Source organism: Eurytemora carolleeae, unplaced genomic scaffold, assembly GCF_000591075.1.
Source record: "Eurytemora carolleeae unplaced genomic scaffold, Eaff_2.0 scaffold22, whole genome shotgun sequence".
Classification (NCBI taxonomy): domain Eukaryota; kingdom Metazoa; phylum Arthropoda; class Copepoda; order Calanoida; family Temoridae; genus Eurytemora; species Eurytemora carolleeae.
Window position 1 is genome coordinate 289,550 of NW_019396028.1, and position 14,676 is coordinate 304,225.

The 14,676-nt window shown below is 31.5% G+C and overlaps 1 protein-coding gene and 1 long non-coding RNA gene across 2 annotated transcripts; one reads left to right on the forward strand and one right to left on the reverse strand.

The window, feature by feature from the left end:
- Positions 1–22: 22 nt before the first annotated feature.
- Positions 23–11,965, reverse strand: LOC111695175 (uncharacterized). The gene is made up of 7 exons (XM_023464400.1): positions 11,953–11,965; positions 5,374–5,379; positions 2,360–2,478; positions 1,667–1,804; positions 893–1,480; positions 674–707; positions 23–241 (listed from the first exon to the last, which is right to left on the reverse strand). The coding sequence occupies exons 3-6, from the start codon at positions 2,424–2,426 to the stop codon at positions 700–702; spliced, it is 801 nt and encodes a 266-aa protein (XP_023320168.1). The 5' UTR covers positions 2,427–2,478; positions 5,374–5,379; positions 11,953–11,965; the 3' UTR covers positions 23–241; positions 674–699.
- On the forward strand, positions 9,909–12,451 carry LOC111695186 (uncharacterized). Its single transcript, XR_002763810.1, has 3 exons — positions 9,909–10,027; positions 11,031–11,081; positions 12,263–12,451. It is a non-coding gene; the product is annotated as an uncharacterized LOC111695186 (long non-coding RNA).
- Positions 12,452–14,676: the final 2,225 nt, after the last annotated feature.

Below are 14,676 nucleotides of genomic sequence, written 5' to 3' on the forward strand. Positions count from 1 at the left end.
TATTTTTTTATATATACATCAATTCAATTAATTATTTATTAATCTTTATAAGTTTAATATCCTCCAAAGATTAGGTCTGCATAGTTTAAGTACAATTTATAAATTACAATAAAAAATTAAAGCTACAAATAAACTTTACATTGTCAATTAATTGTTCTCTCATTATTAAAATATGTGTTGAGTGTGTACTGTGCAGCAAATAGGAAAAATCAGCCTCTTTTCCTTCATCTCATTGAGTATCCTGGGATAAAAACTCATTAAAGGGACTGTTAGTGCAATTTCATGCGACTCTTAATCTAAAGTAGGCAAAGCCCGATTCTCAATGGTACCTAAGAACCTGTATCACTTTCGGAGAGAAACCACAAGTAAGAAAAATGAGTTTTCAAAATGATAAACATTGATTAATAAATAATATCTTGATCAGACAAAGTTTCTCAGGGTACCGTTGTGAATCGGGCATTGCCATCTTTGCATGGAGGTTGGCTTGAAATTATGCTTACAGTCCCTGTAAGGTATATACTGAAAAAAATCATTATAAAATTCACTGATATGGATTATAATGATGATGATAATAATAATAAAAAATAAGAATAGAAATTATGATATTGAAATAAAAATAATAATAATAATAATTATCATAATAATAATCTTGATAATTGGTAATAATGATTACCTTAATCGTTTCTTGTCTAATCAACTTTACATGGCTGAAAAAAAATTAGATTTCATACACATAAATATTATCATATCGAAATATTCTTCTTTCTTTGAAAATGAATTTTTTTTTTTACAAACAATAAACTTATCATAAGTGTTCAATTTTTGAATGTAATACAAACAAAAAACATTCTAAATAAGTTAAAGATCAGTTTTACACCAGATTTTTAAATACCTTCATTAATTTCCTCTTCAATGTCGTCTTCGTGATCAGGTTCCTCGTCCTCATCGTCTTCCAGAACATATTCAGGATCTTCTTGAGTATCATGAAGATTAAACCTGCTCATCTGCTGGTAAACTGGGAACAGTATTTCAGGTTCAGATTCATCTCCGCTACTCCCGGCTACTGGAGCACTCGCGCGCTTACCCGTCCTAGGGAATGGAATCAGGGATTGTCTCTTTTCCATCGGAGCATCGGCTGATTTCTTGAAAATACGTCGTTTGAATGCATCATAAGGATCTGATCGAAGAAGTCTACGGTTGAATGAAGTTGACGCATCAGATCTGAGAAGACGTCTGGCATAAGCATCTGTAGACCGGAGCAGTCGTCTATTAAACGCTCCTGAAGGACTGGATCTAATAAGTCGTCTTGAAAATGACTCCGAAGGACTGGAGCGGAGCCATCTTGAAGGAGGATTGGAGCGAAGTAATCTTCTAGCAAATGCGTCCTGGCTCCGGATCAACCTTCTGTTGTACGATGACGAAGGTTCACCGGCTTTCTTGCTCTTAACATCTCCGGGTGCGGGATTCTGATCAATCACTTCTAAATAAAATTTGTAATTAATAGTCTACAAACTAAAGATAATTAAACAATATAGCATAATTATCAAACTAATTGAGTTAATAAAATCATAAATAATTGTTTTAAACACAGTGACAATCTCTTTATATCTCTCTTAAACTCTGAAGTGAGTTCAAATTTGAAACTAAAATGTTTCTTTTTTTTAACCTTGATCCTGAAGATCCCATGAGTTGCCAGATCTTCCACTTCGAGGGAAGGGTATTAAACCTCTTGAATCCCGACCATAAGGGCTCTGTAGATCCCGAGATAGGAAGAAAACCCGATGGTTTGTATCCTTCCCGTAAACTACAAAAAAAAACTAAAGAAAGGATAAACTAAAGGATACCTTGATGGATACAGAATAATAAAGTAACCAGAGACCAAATTTAATAAAAAAAAGTCGCTGGACTACCTAATGCCGGCTCAAATTTGAACCGGCAGTTTATGATTAAGGAAGGGTTTGAATCGGTGATTCTAAATTGAACCGGCGGTAGGCAGTTCAAATTCATTAAATTCGGTCCAGGAGTAAGAAGGGGATACAACAGGATATTACAGTAAACCTTAGAGTATTTAAGGATATTACTGTAAACCTTGAGTTATTAGAGGATATTACAGTAAACCTTGAGTTATTAAAGGATATTACAGTTAACCTAGGGTTAGTAAAGGACATAATAGTGAACCTTGAGTTATTAAAGGATATTACAGTAAACCTAGGGTTAGTAAAGGACATAACAGTGAACCTTGAGTTATTAAAGGATATTACAGTAAACCTAGGGTTAGTAAAGGACATAACAGTGAACCTTGAGCTATTAAAGGATATAACAGTAAACCTAGGGTTATTTTACAGTAAACATGAATTACCTGAGATAATTAGAAGGTTAAGATGTATGTAAATAATTCCAAGATTAAGGAATGATGAACCTCGCATAGTGTAATCAATAAATCAAGAATATCCCCTTCTGTCTGCCTAGTTAGGATCTGGAATCAAATCAGTTTATGTAAATAGTTACATTCTATTGTTTTACGGCTGAAGGATTTTTATTCTATCTTTTGCATTAACTGTTTTTGCAAGGTTTTAATAAGTACACTGAAAAAAGCATCCTAAACATTTCTTCAAAGGAACTGAGTTTTTGCCACAAACTCCAATTTTCTAGTTCTTCTATCTTTGCAACCTGATGATGCAAAGCTTTGATATTTTAAACTAAGTTTACTTTATCTGACAGAACTCAAAGTTTGAAATATCAAAGGTCTACGACATTGGGTTCGAAAGATATCAGGATTAAATAATTTTCGTTTGTGTGGATGAAACTCGGCTCTTTTTTATTAACATTTTAAAGATTGGTCCTAAAATTAGCAAGAAGAGCTCTTCTGTTTATTGTTGCGAATTTTACGAATTTTCTAATTCAATTTCATTTATGGGAGTAAAAGTAAAAATGTATTTTTCCACATTCTTAATAAATTGTATCTGTATTTTTTTGATATGCTTGAAAACACTTTCCTGAATTTTGTTTTTATTTTTGTCTTCTGGCATTTGGACTCAACGGTTATACTCGAATTTGAAAAATTTATTGATGATGCAAAAATCGATATGTAAATAAGCTTTTAGAGAGTCACTAAATATGTAGTAATATTACTTTCCCTTAAGATTTTTTACAAAATTACACTAATTAAAAAAATATTCTTAAAGCCATTTTTCATATACGACAAATAGGTGGATGGGCATAATTTAGAATTAAAGTCGAAGTTAAAAATTGTATTCCTAAAAATGTCTGCAATTTCTTTGAGAACCTTTTCAAATAGTGATAAAATACAAAATTTACATAGAAACATAAAAAAAATTAGATTTAATATAGTCAGGAAACACTTAGCAGTAAAGTTATTTTTATATAGACGTTATAACGTTGAATTAAAAAAGAAATAATTTAGCTGAAGATGTGCTCTGTTCGCAGGTGAGAAGCCAGGATGTAAATGATTTCTTGTTCTCTTCTACTTCCTTTATATCCCGGAGAAATAAAACCAACTGTAACCCTCCTCCGAACATTCAGTCTGCGGAGAGGAATTGACCAACTTTTGTTGTTTCTTCGGTAGGGCGGAAACTTGATCCTGACAACTATTAAAATTGCAATAATTTCAAAATTTGTGTTTAATTAATTGCGTTGGATGACAAACAAATGATAAAATTAAAATTTTTCAAATACAGTTCTGTATCCTTCAAACTTATAGTAATAAATTGTAACCGAATCCGTCTTCTCTGAATTGACATTATTAGATTCAAATGAATTTTGTAACTCTCGTATTATCCCCTTATAGTCTATCAGGTAAGTACTTAAAGGGACTGTAAGCGTTATTCTAAGTGACCCTCCCTGTACAGATGGAAACACCTGATTTAGAACGGTGTCTTTGAAAGCTTTGTCAGATCAAGTATGAATTAGATTTCTATTTTTGTGTTTCTTAAAATGTTTATTTTCATTTGCAGTTTCTCAGCAGAAGTGACTAGCGCATTTCTTGTTTAAATCGAGAAACTCACAGAAATAAACACTCTTCAGAAAAACAACTTCGATCAGATTAAGGTTTCAAGGGTACCGTTGTAAATCAGGCATTTCTATCTTTACATCGAGAGTGACTTAAAATTATGTTTACAGTTCCCTTGAACACTGAAACTAGAAAATTTATTCCGAAAAGTTAATAGAAAAAAAACATACAGTTTTTTAGTGAGATAAAAATAAGATGAAAATGAGGTAAAATTATAATCGCCTCTTTTAAAAATAACTTGGTCCAAGGATGAGCAAAACCTTTAAACTTTTAAAGCTGAATTTTTTATTATTTTATATATATATATATTTCCTTTTAAATAACCCCAAAACAGACAAATAACATGCATTTTTCTTGTTGGATTCTGTACCACAGAGGTTTTGAGGTTCTTGGTATAAGTTGTAGACCTAAAAATAATAATAAAAATATAAAGAATGTAGAATGAATGTCATGAGTTTTTACAACAGAGTTCGGTGTAATAAAGAATCCTTTAGTTAAATAGTGTTAAAAGTAGAGTATCGTGTTTTTAAAAAAAACTAAATTTCCAACATTTTTCAAATTTTCTCTGCCATGAACAAGGTTTTATAATAAGGTTGGTTTCTCTCGATGCTCTCGAATGTACGGAAAATGTCATCTACTAAGATAGATAGATAAAAAACTCATATTATAATATAATAATATCATTTAATTTAAGGAAAGGAACTCATTACTCACCCAATCATCTAATTGTCTAGTCCCTGTATTCTTGCAAACCTATGATTGTTAAACTTAAACTGTTTTATTTAACATAATTCTAAGTTTAAAATCACTATCAAAGGTCTACGACATCAGGTTGCAACGATATAGAGAGAGTAATCAGTTTTTTTTAAACTAACAGGGTAGTGCAGAATTATTTTCAATCGTAGATCAGTCGTCTTTTTATGTTCTGCAATTTTTAATTTTATCTAACAATCTTTTTAACAAATCGTAATGTTTTTCCGATAAAATTCCTCTGAGCAATATGATTTTTCTGATTTAAAATATAGATATTCATCAGTTATCAGGAAATGAGTCTTTGCCGCACTCTAAATTACGAAATATAAAAAATCGCTTCTTGGCAGTAAAAGTTGGATTGCTGCCAATAATGCGACAACAAATCGCTTATTTGGCAGTAAAAGTTAAAACTGCCGATTTCGTAATTAATAGTGCGCAAACTCAAATTTTCTAATCCCTATATCTTTGCAATCTTATGCTTAGATTATTTATAAAAACAGAATGCATAGTTAGAAAAGATATAGGGATCTGAAAATCACAGTTTGAGGCAAAACCTGAGGTCCTTTAATTATAAGTTTCTATGAAATGAACTTGTACTCACAGTTCATAAAATAAAGTTTTATTAATTAGGATTCATATCTTCGTTTAATTTTATTTTAAACTCGAATAAATATGTTAAAATTGCGGTTCACAAAAATCTTAGGATTTCTTTCATTAATAAGTCACCATATTGAAATGTATAGCTTTCATGGGGATCTGGACTTTTAATTACAACACAGTTCCTTAAAACTTGTATTCACTATATTAGAACAATTGATAAATGATCTACATCTACATGCGAAACCTATACCATTCGTACCGTATACGTATAGATTAAGCCAAATATACGTAATCCCTTTCCAGGGGCGTAAATAAAGATTCTGTAGGGGGGGGGGGTAAATGTTTTTAATGTTTTTTACCCCCCCTAGAAAAATATCATGATGTATATCAAATTATTGGTTATAGTTGGGTTTGATTTGCATTTTCCACTCATTTCTTGCATTTACAAACTCCATCAAATGAAAGCTTCATTTCCTACCTTTCAGCTTTCACCTTGATTTATACCCTTCATTAAAGTCATTCATTTTACATTAACTACAAACATCTGTAAAAAAACTGAATTTAATTTAAGTAAAATAAAAAATAATAGTTTTACTCTAAAAGGAAAAAGATGTTACTTTTATAAGTATTTATAAAAGATACTCAGCAAAACTTTGAAAAAAATATTGTCTTTGTTTATATTCTTATTTCTAATTTCTAAGATTTTCTTGTCGTCAATGTATGTATGTTAAGATATTAAATAAATTTAATACGGAAATGACATTATTTAGAAGTAATAATGTGTTCTTCATTTCCCATACCCTTTTTTCTATTAAAAAACATCTAATTGTAATGACATTGACTTTTACTTTAGAATTTAGAATTATTTAGAATATGTTGACTTAAAATTTAAAATATCTGAAGTATCTGCACATTTAAATAATTTTCGTGCAAATTTTAAAGATATTCAATTTTAAAATCAACCTTTAAAAAAAAAAGTAACAACTCTTTTCTCCATGAAAAAGCCGTCGCAGCTTTGCGCTCAAAAAAAATTTAAGAATATCTTCAGGTTTTATTGTTTTCACTCTACTAGGATGGGAGTACATCAGGGCAAGGCTAGATATCCTTTCCGTCTTCATTGTGTTTCGCAGCCATGTTAGCAACCTAATTATCAATATACATAAGTTCCGTTTCTATTTTTTGTTTAAATTTTGAACAGATTTTAAAGCTTATCAAATCAAAATCAAAACATTTCTAACTTGTAGGGGCAGTAAGTTGAGTAATCCCTGCTATTCAGGGCCTGAATAATTCAGGGGTAACTACCTCTAAGATTCTAGGGGGAGGGGGGTAATCAACACCAAGATTCAAGGGGGGGGGGGTTAATTACCCCCAGGCATAAACCATAAAGAATACGCATGTATATCAAGGAACATATGTATGTACAAATACAATGTATACATGTATATTATTCATCATTCACGAGGGGTGGGGTTGCGTGTTTAATAATTGCCTAACTAAGAAAGCTTCAAAGCTTCGACTGCTGGGTTTGGTTTATTATATCCATTAACAACCCCCCCCCCCCCTTTTAAGGTATAATCATTCCTTTATAAAAAGCTGGTTTTTTGGTATGCAACAATTTTCATTTAATCCCGCCCATTTTAAAAATAATAATAAATAATAAAAATAATTTGTTATTTTTTACTCTCAGACAAATTAGAATCAATGAAAATTTAAGTCTCCGAGGGATTCTATGATAAACCCGAGGGAACAGCCCAAGGGTTTATCATTGAATCCCGAAGAAGCCTATCCATTTATATTTAAGCTAATAAAAAGTTCCGGTAACCTGCAGTAGACCTAAACTTTTTGCTATTATAGCTAATTAAGGAAATATTAAATGGTGTCTGACTTAGATATTGTCCAATATGGAAGGAAGATGCTTAGTTAGCTTAATGTAATGACAAATACATAATTTAATCTTTTTAAAGCATTCACAATCCTTTTTTATGCCTGCTCTACTTCATCTCCTTCATCCATAAGGAACAAGGAAACACGGAGCACTGAAGTATATTCATCAATTTTTAGACAGCATCGACTTTAAAGTGTTGCAACCCCGTGGCCTTTGGGTTTACATCACCAACTCACTTACACATTTTTGTAAACCTAAAAATATTCATTTTAAAATTGCAAGGCGGTTGTTTCTAGATTAAATTTGAAAGGAGGTATCGGACAAATACTGCTCGACTTTTTCGTTCGAGCATATTCACCTTTGTATAGGGGGTGAGACGCACTTGCTGGATATATGCTGGTGAGGATGAGCAGGCGCGCAACTAGGGGGGGCAATTGGGGCAAGACACCCCCTAGCATGATTAAGGGGGGAAGCAAGCCCAGCCACTTAAGAAGGCCTGTCCCCCAAGAGGGGGGAGGGCAAATAGTCCTTAAAAGGGGGCAATGTAGTTCCCAACATAGCTAATTTTCTCAAAAATTAAAAAAATATGCCCCCACAGTAATTTAAAAAAAACATACAATTATTTATGCCCCCCAACTCTTAAAGCAAACTCAAATTCCACTGTAACATTTTTCAATATAAGCTCAGATTCTTCAATATAAGCTCAGATTCTTTTTATTTTTGCTCCCTTTCCAGGGGCGGATACAAGAGTTGGGCGGGGGGACATTCGCCCCCCCCTGAGATTTCGAGGCAAAAAATTTTCCCAATTTGATAAATGTTATTGTTAACGATAAATTTAGAATTAGAAATTTGTAAGTTAAGTTATAATATTGTTCATATCTAGTAATGTTCCTTAATCAATACTCATTTATCAAAATTGTAATATTGTTCCTAATTTTCATGCATTGAAATACAACTAGTAATTACTTTTTGTTCTTAAATTGCTAATGTTCCTATTATTGTTCCTGTTCCTGTGTCCGACCCACCTTAAATCCCTGTCCTAATCCTTTATTTTTGTTCCTTATTCCTGAACAATCTTTTAATTGTTTCTAAATCCCTGTCCGAATCCTTTATTTTTGTTCCTAATTCCTGAACAATCTTTTAATTGTTCCTAAATTCCTGTTCTAATCCTTTAATTTTGTTCCTAAAATTTAAAAATCTAGTTTTTTTGTCGTTAGTCATTAATTTTGACTCTTTTTGAGTCTTTTAAGTCAAAATAAATTTGCGGCACGATTTTTTGTTCCTAATTATTAATTTTTTGGTTCCTAAAAAATCTTGCCCCCCCCCCCTCACTTAAATCCTGTATCCGCCCCTGTCCCTTTCTTTACCAATGTTTTAATTCTAACACATGCTATATGTTTGCAATGGAATCCAATAGAGCAACGACGATTTTACAAAGAAAAGACTAAAAAGATTGAAAAGAGTAAAAGATATAATCAAACATAAAGGATGTCAAAAATCGGCGTGAATTACAACCCATAAAGCCTTTTTCATTTTTTGAAGATTACAAATAAATCTATAATTTTTTGTCTAAAAGTTGTTAGTTCATCGTTTAAAAATACTAAAAATCCACCACCAGTTTTATCAAATGTAATGTAATTTTCTTTTCCTTTCCTTTCCTTCGTAATTTTTCTATAATTGGGGGGAAATATTCCCACAACCTCTATGTTAAATATTTTTCTCCTGAAACACTTAATTTTGTATGTTTTAGTTAAATTTTCTTAAATAAATAATCACTTACTTTCTTAGTAAAAAATACTTCCGAATTTGATTTTCAAAATTACACTCACACATTATTATTCAACTTGCCCAACCAGACTTAAATGTAACCCTTAGTGTTTTAGAATGCCACCAAATATTTTCAATTTTTCAACAATATTTAATTTTTTTATCTCTAAATATTTGTAAATGCCCTTAAATAAAAAATTTGACCCCAAAATAAAGATTTTGGATTGTTTTTTTTTTCAATGTTCTATACACGTGTACAGTGTTAGATACGTAAACATATCGTGATGTACACAACCGACCACTTTATTAATAAATTATTAGGGATTTGGTTGTGTACATCTGAGGTTACCTTTACCTCTTCGTTTTATTACTCTATGGATACATTCCTGATGCATTATTTTCTATTATTAGACCATCTTTGCTTAAAATGAACTGGTGCTTTCAGTGACTACCAAAAAATTTCCGTCCGTAATTAAAAGTAAAAGATTAAATATAAAAATATCTAGTAAGAATCTAATGTATTGATAAGGTTTAATTTGTTTTTGTAAACTTAATAATGCAAACACCCTTAAACCACAAAGATAATATTCTTCATTCTGTTAAGCACACTGCCAAGCAGTTTAAGCAATTTAGTAAATAGTTTCATAGTTTATAAGACTTTTCATTGGCGAAACTTTAAAGATTATACAAAAAGAAAAAAATTTGGTTTCCCGCAATGATTTTTCGATGTCCTTTTCATATACACCAACCATATGATTAATCCATTAAAACTTGAAAGAATGCTATATATCAAAAAGTTTCCAATATAAAGTTAAAATGTTAAAATGTGAGGTCATTAATATATATACTAAATCATATGATCTTGGAATTCCAGACAAAGCTGGGTATCCAAGCTGGTTTTTGATAAAAATATTATGTCCTCCTACTCAGTTTTAACAGATTTCGATTGGGAAGCCTCGGTTGTTCTGGATTCAAAATTTTTGGCCAAACAGGTAACTAATTTCATCAATTAACTTTTTCAAAATTTAGTATACATGTCTACAGGGATTTACAAAGGAATATATCTAGAAAACGACTGTACGGAATTTTTTTAGTAATTCTTGTTTTTTCATTGTACAGTTTCACAAATATCATAAGCTCTGCCCAAATTTTGAAGGTTTTCACTTTTCACGTTTGTATTTGCAACTCAGTCTATTTATTCTTATTTGTAATTTCTATCTCAGGCATGCCATTTCCTTAACCCTATTCCCGCTGGGGGGGGGGGGGTCAATTTGACCCCCTCCCCTGTAGTTTTTTTTTAAATAACTCAAACAGTATTGGTCTGAGGCTGTTGAAATTTTCTGACTTTTCTTACATACCCAAAGCCCTCCCTTTAGGCCTAAAACCGGGCTTTAATACTAACTGCCTGAGTCCTCAGGCACACTGCCTGAATGACTGCTTTTGCCTGTAGCAAACTAAATCTTTGTTTTGACCCACTTTCACTTGTCAGATTTTTAGCTTTTTGGAAAGCCTATGACATAAGGAAACGGATTGCACAAGTTTTGCGAAAAAAAAATTGCACATTTTTTGCAAACAACCTGTCAAAGGAAATTTGCACATTTTTAGTTTTTCTTGGTTAAAAATCAGGTTATTTAAAATTTTGCAAAACTTTTTGCATATTTGAAATGGCATGGTCAAGGGCTTTACAAAAATGTATAATTTGTCATTTTTTGGACAAATTTTTTTTGCAAACATTTTTACTATAAAACTGGATTTTGCGATAAAAAATTCAATTTTCGCAAATTTGCAAATTTGTTTGCAGATTCTAAAAGTAGAGCAGAAGAGCTTTCTAATGATGTATCATTTGTCATATTTGGACATAAAACATGGGATTTAGAGGGGGGGGTCAAATTGACCCCCCCCCCCAGCGTATCCTGGTTTTCAAGTACCCCAGCGGGGATAGGGTTAAGAATTAGATTTGCTTTTTTAAAATTTATTTATAACTGCGTTTTTCAGAGCACCCCGCTTATATCTCTAACATTAACTACAGACGAGGGGATTTTTAAGGTTAGTTCTTTTCATTTTTTTATCATAAACAGAAAAAATACAATCGAAGAAAATAAATATTTCTGGCATTTCTGGCTTTTTAAGTACAACGTATCTATGCAAACAGTAGTAAAAGTCTTAAAACTATGAACTTGGGTTAGGTTTCACCTTTTTTTCTACAACATGTGATTAGAAGTAAAATTTACATAAGAAAAGTTCGGACTTATGAGACACATAGGTTCTCACTTAATTTTACCCTGTAAGAAATTTAGCCTTTTAAACTATCAGGTTGCACAGATATAGAGATTAGAAAATTTGAATTCCGTGGCAAAAACTCAATTCCTTTACATAAGTTTTTCTGGCTGGGTATTCAGGTATGAAGGGTGTCTCATAAACCCATGAGGATTTAAGAAAGTCTATAATGTCTTTGCATTTTTAAAACGAACAGAGATATTAATAACAATAGATGAGACTTCAGAGAATTTTTCCATCTTCTTTCTTACAAATCACAAATCATTTTATGCCCATTAAAGACTATTATTAAGCCACAACACTGAAATCAAAATTAAGATATGTTCTATTCAAAGAGTTTTATATCGACGTAAAAGTCTCATCTTTTCAGGGTAACCCTGTGTACACCCTGACAATAATAATTTGGAATCTGGTATAATTTCTTAATATAAAAAGGACAGGCATCATTTTGAAAATCCCGAGGGCCGAGACTGTAGGATTTTTCAATATTTACTGTTTTCAGTAGAAATCTCTGTAAATACTGCATTGCATGACGGATAAAAAAATTCAATTTCCATTCTTATCGGGCTGTCCCATAAACTTGGGGATAGAGAGACGACTTGAATATCGTCTTTGAATTCCAATAATTGATAAAAGACACGAAGTGCATCAAAAAATATTGAACGTCTAATGAGCTATCCATTCTTTGCCTCTTTAAAATTTACGGAGGTATTAGCAATTTAAACAGTTTTGTTAATTTTTGACTGACTGGAATCTGGATACATTTCCTAATATCTCCGTTAATTTTGAAGGTGAAAAAATGGAAGACCACATTTTGAAAATCCCGAGACTACTAGTTTCGGTGTTAGATGTTTAACAGTAAATTATATTTAAGAAAAACTATCACAAAGACGATATAGAATTCTTCATATAATTCCCAAATTTACTGGGACACCCTGTAGTTGATTCAGGTTGAGATGAATTTGTCCGAGCTGAGTCTCCTCATCAACAAAATAGAAGAGTCAGAACCTACCTCAGCCTCATTTGTTTAATCTAAACCTTACAATGCGAAAATAAAAAATGTCGTCTTTTCAGAAGGTTCTTTCAATCTATTTTTTGCAATTAATGTATGACTTGAATAAATTTAGTCTTATAAAAAATTTGATATTTTTTTAATCTGCTGACGAGCTTCCTAACGCGTCATAAATTTGATCGTTCATCAAATAAACCAACCAACAAAATGTGCATGCTCACCGTGCAAATTTTCAGACTTATCAAAGGATAAGACTTGGATTCTAGTATCTTGCATCTTTATTTACCAAATCGCCATTATAGCATACTTATAAAAGATGACCATCAGAGTTTAGCTCGCCATTCATTCTCATCCTTTGTGGACAAACCTGTAATAAAATCATCAAGATTACATTTATGATGTACCGAACCTAAATTGTCCCCTAAGAAAATTATTTACAGTAATAACTAAACCTCAAAAATAGGAAGACGACTTTATAAAGCAAGTATTTTTAGAAAACACTTTTTAAAACGCCAATTAAGTGAAATGGGCCTGTTTAGACAACAAAATTAATATGTGCCATGCTCCTTGGACTATTTAAAGTCAAACTTGCGTCTTAAAGTCGTCTAACTATTTCAGAGTTTTCTGGTTATTGCTGTAGTTTAAAAATCCTCTACGTCAATTCGACTTGGCTACCATCCTCTTTCTTTCTTTAATCAAGAAACGTCGCTATGAATGAATATCATTATATCAAGCTTATACAGGGTGTCCCAAAAAACATGGGAATTCAGTGACGAATTGTATATCGTCTTTGTTATGAATTAGCATTGTAATACCTAATTTCAAAAGCCATTATATTATTATGTCTGCTAGAGATTATTTTATGAAAAGGGTAAAAGACTGTAAGATGTGTCTATAATGTCTCTGCAAGATGAACAGTGAAGACAGACAAGTTTTCTCTGTTTGTATACTGCAATTTTCTTGTATTACTAAGTACAACCGTATGCAGTCAAAACAAAAACAAACAAAATGTGAACATAGCAGACAAAACTCTTACAGATTACAATTTTCTCAGTAGGAATCACTATGCTAATTCAAAGAATTATTTAAAAAGACAATATCGAATTCGTCACTGAATTCCCATGTTTATTGGGACACTCTGTAGTATCTATGTGCAGGTTCGGATAAAGGGGGGGGGGGGGTCAAGAGCATCTTTTGATCCCCCCTTTTCAAAAGACTGTCTAATTAGATTTTAAGTTTTATTTTAACCAATGCTGTAATTAATTGAATATGATTCTTTCTAATCTTAAAAATTAAGTTCCAGCATTAAAACATAATATAGTTTTTAGTAACATTACAGCGGCACCAAAACGAAATTTTGTGACATTTTTCAGAAATTTAACAGAAGCAAAATTATGCTCTACTTGGAATTGTTATTGGCATGTTTTAAAAATGAAATGAATTAAAAAATCTGAAATGGATCCCTGAAATGAGTGTAATGAATAAAAATGTATAAAAACACTAATACAAATACAAATTTTAATTTTAAACAGACATTCAATTCAATACCTGGGTATTTTAGAAACTGAGTTGTTTTCCCGAATTCGAATCAAATAACAGAGTATAAAAATATTGAAAATTGACCGAATTCAATAAAAAAAACATTTTTGTAGTACCAAAAAATATTTAGAACATAATTGCCCATTTTTTTTGGATACCCATTTTTTGAAAAGAATGCATTTTAAAATTATGCCTTAAAGTTCCAAGAAGAATACAATTTTAAAATTATGCCTTAAAGTTCCAAGAAGAATGCATTTTAAAATTATGCCTTAACGTTCCAAGAAGAATACAATTTTTCTTCTGTAAAATGATTTAAGAAAAATTTCACAAAATTGCAAACCCCTAAATGATATTATTATGATGTAAAAGTTTTTCTTTCTTCTAAAATGAGATATGCTCGACCTTATTTACTTGCTATCCATTTATATGTCAATACTTTTCTTGCCTGAGCGAAAAATTTGAAAGTACGGTTCTAAGGTGGCAATATTTTTAACGATTTTAAGAGTAATTTGATTTTGAGCACTTAAAATACTCACTCAATCCTCTCAATGTGAATTTAAAAAAAAAATTCCGGAGGGCTCCACCCTCCTGCAACCACTCCCACCTCGGTCACAAGTTTCGCTCGGTTTGACCCCCCATATCAAATAGCTGGATCCGCCCCTTAATACATGTAGAGGTTAAAAGAATAAATCTTACCTTTTCAGAATTGCCAAGCCAACTCATCTTCTTTTCAATTCAAGTTTTTCAGCTGGGAGTTCTTGTTAATTGTTGTTAATACATATAAAAGAAATACATTAAAAATAAGAAAAAAAG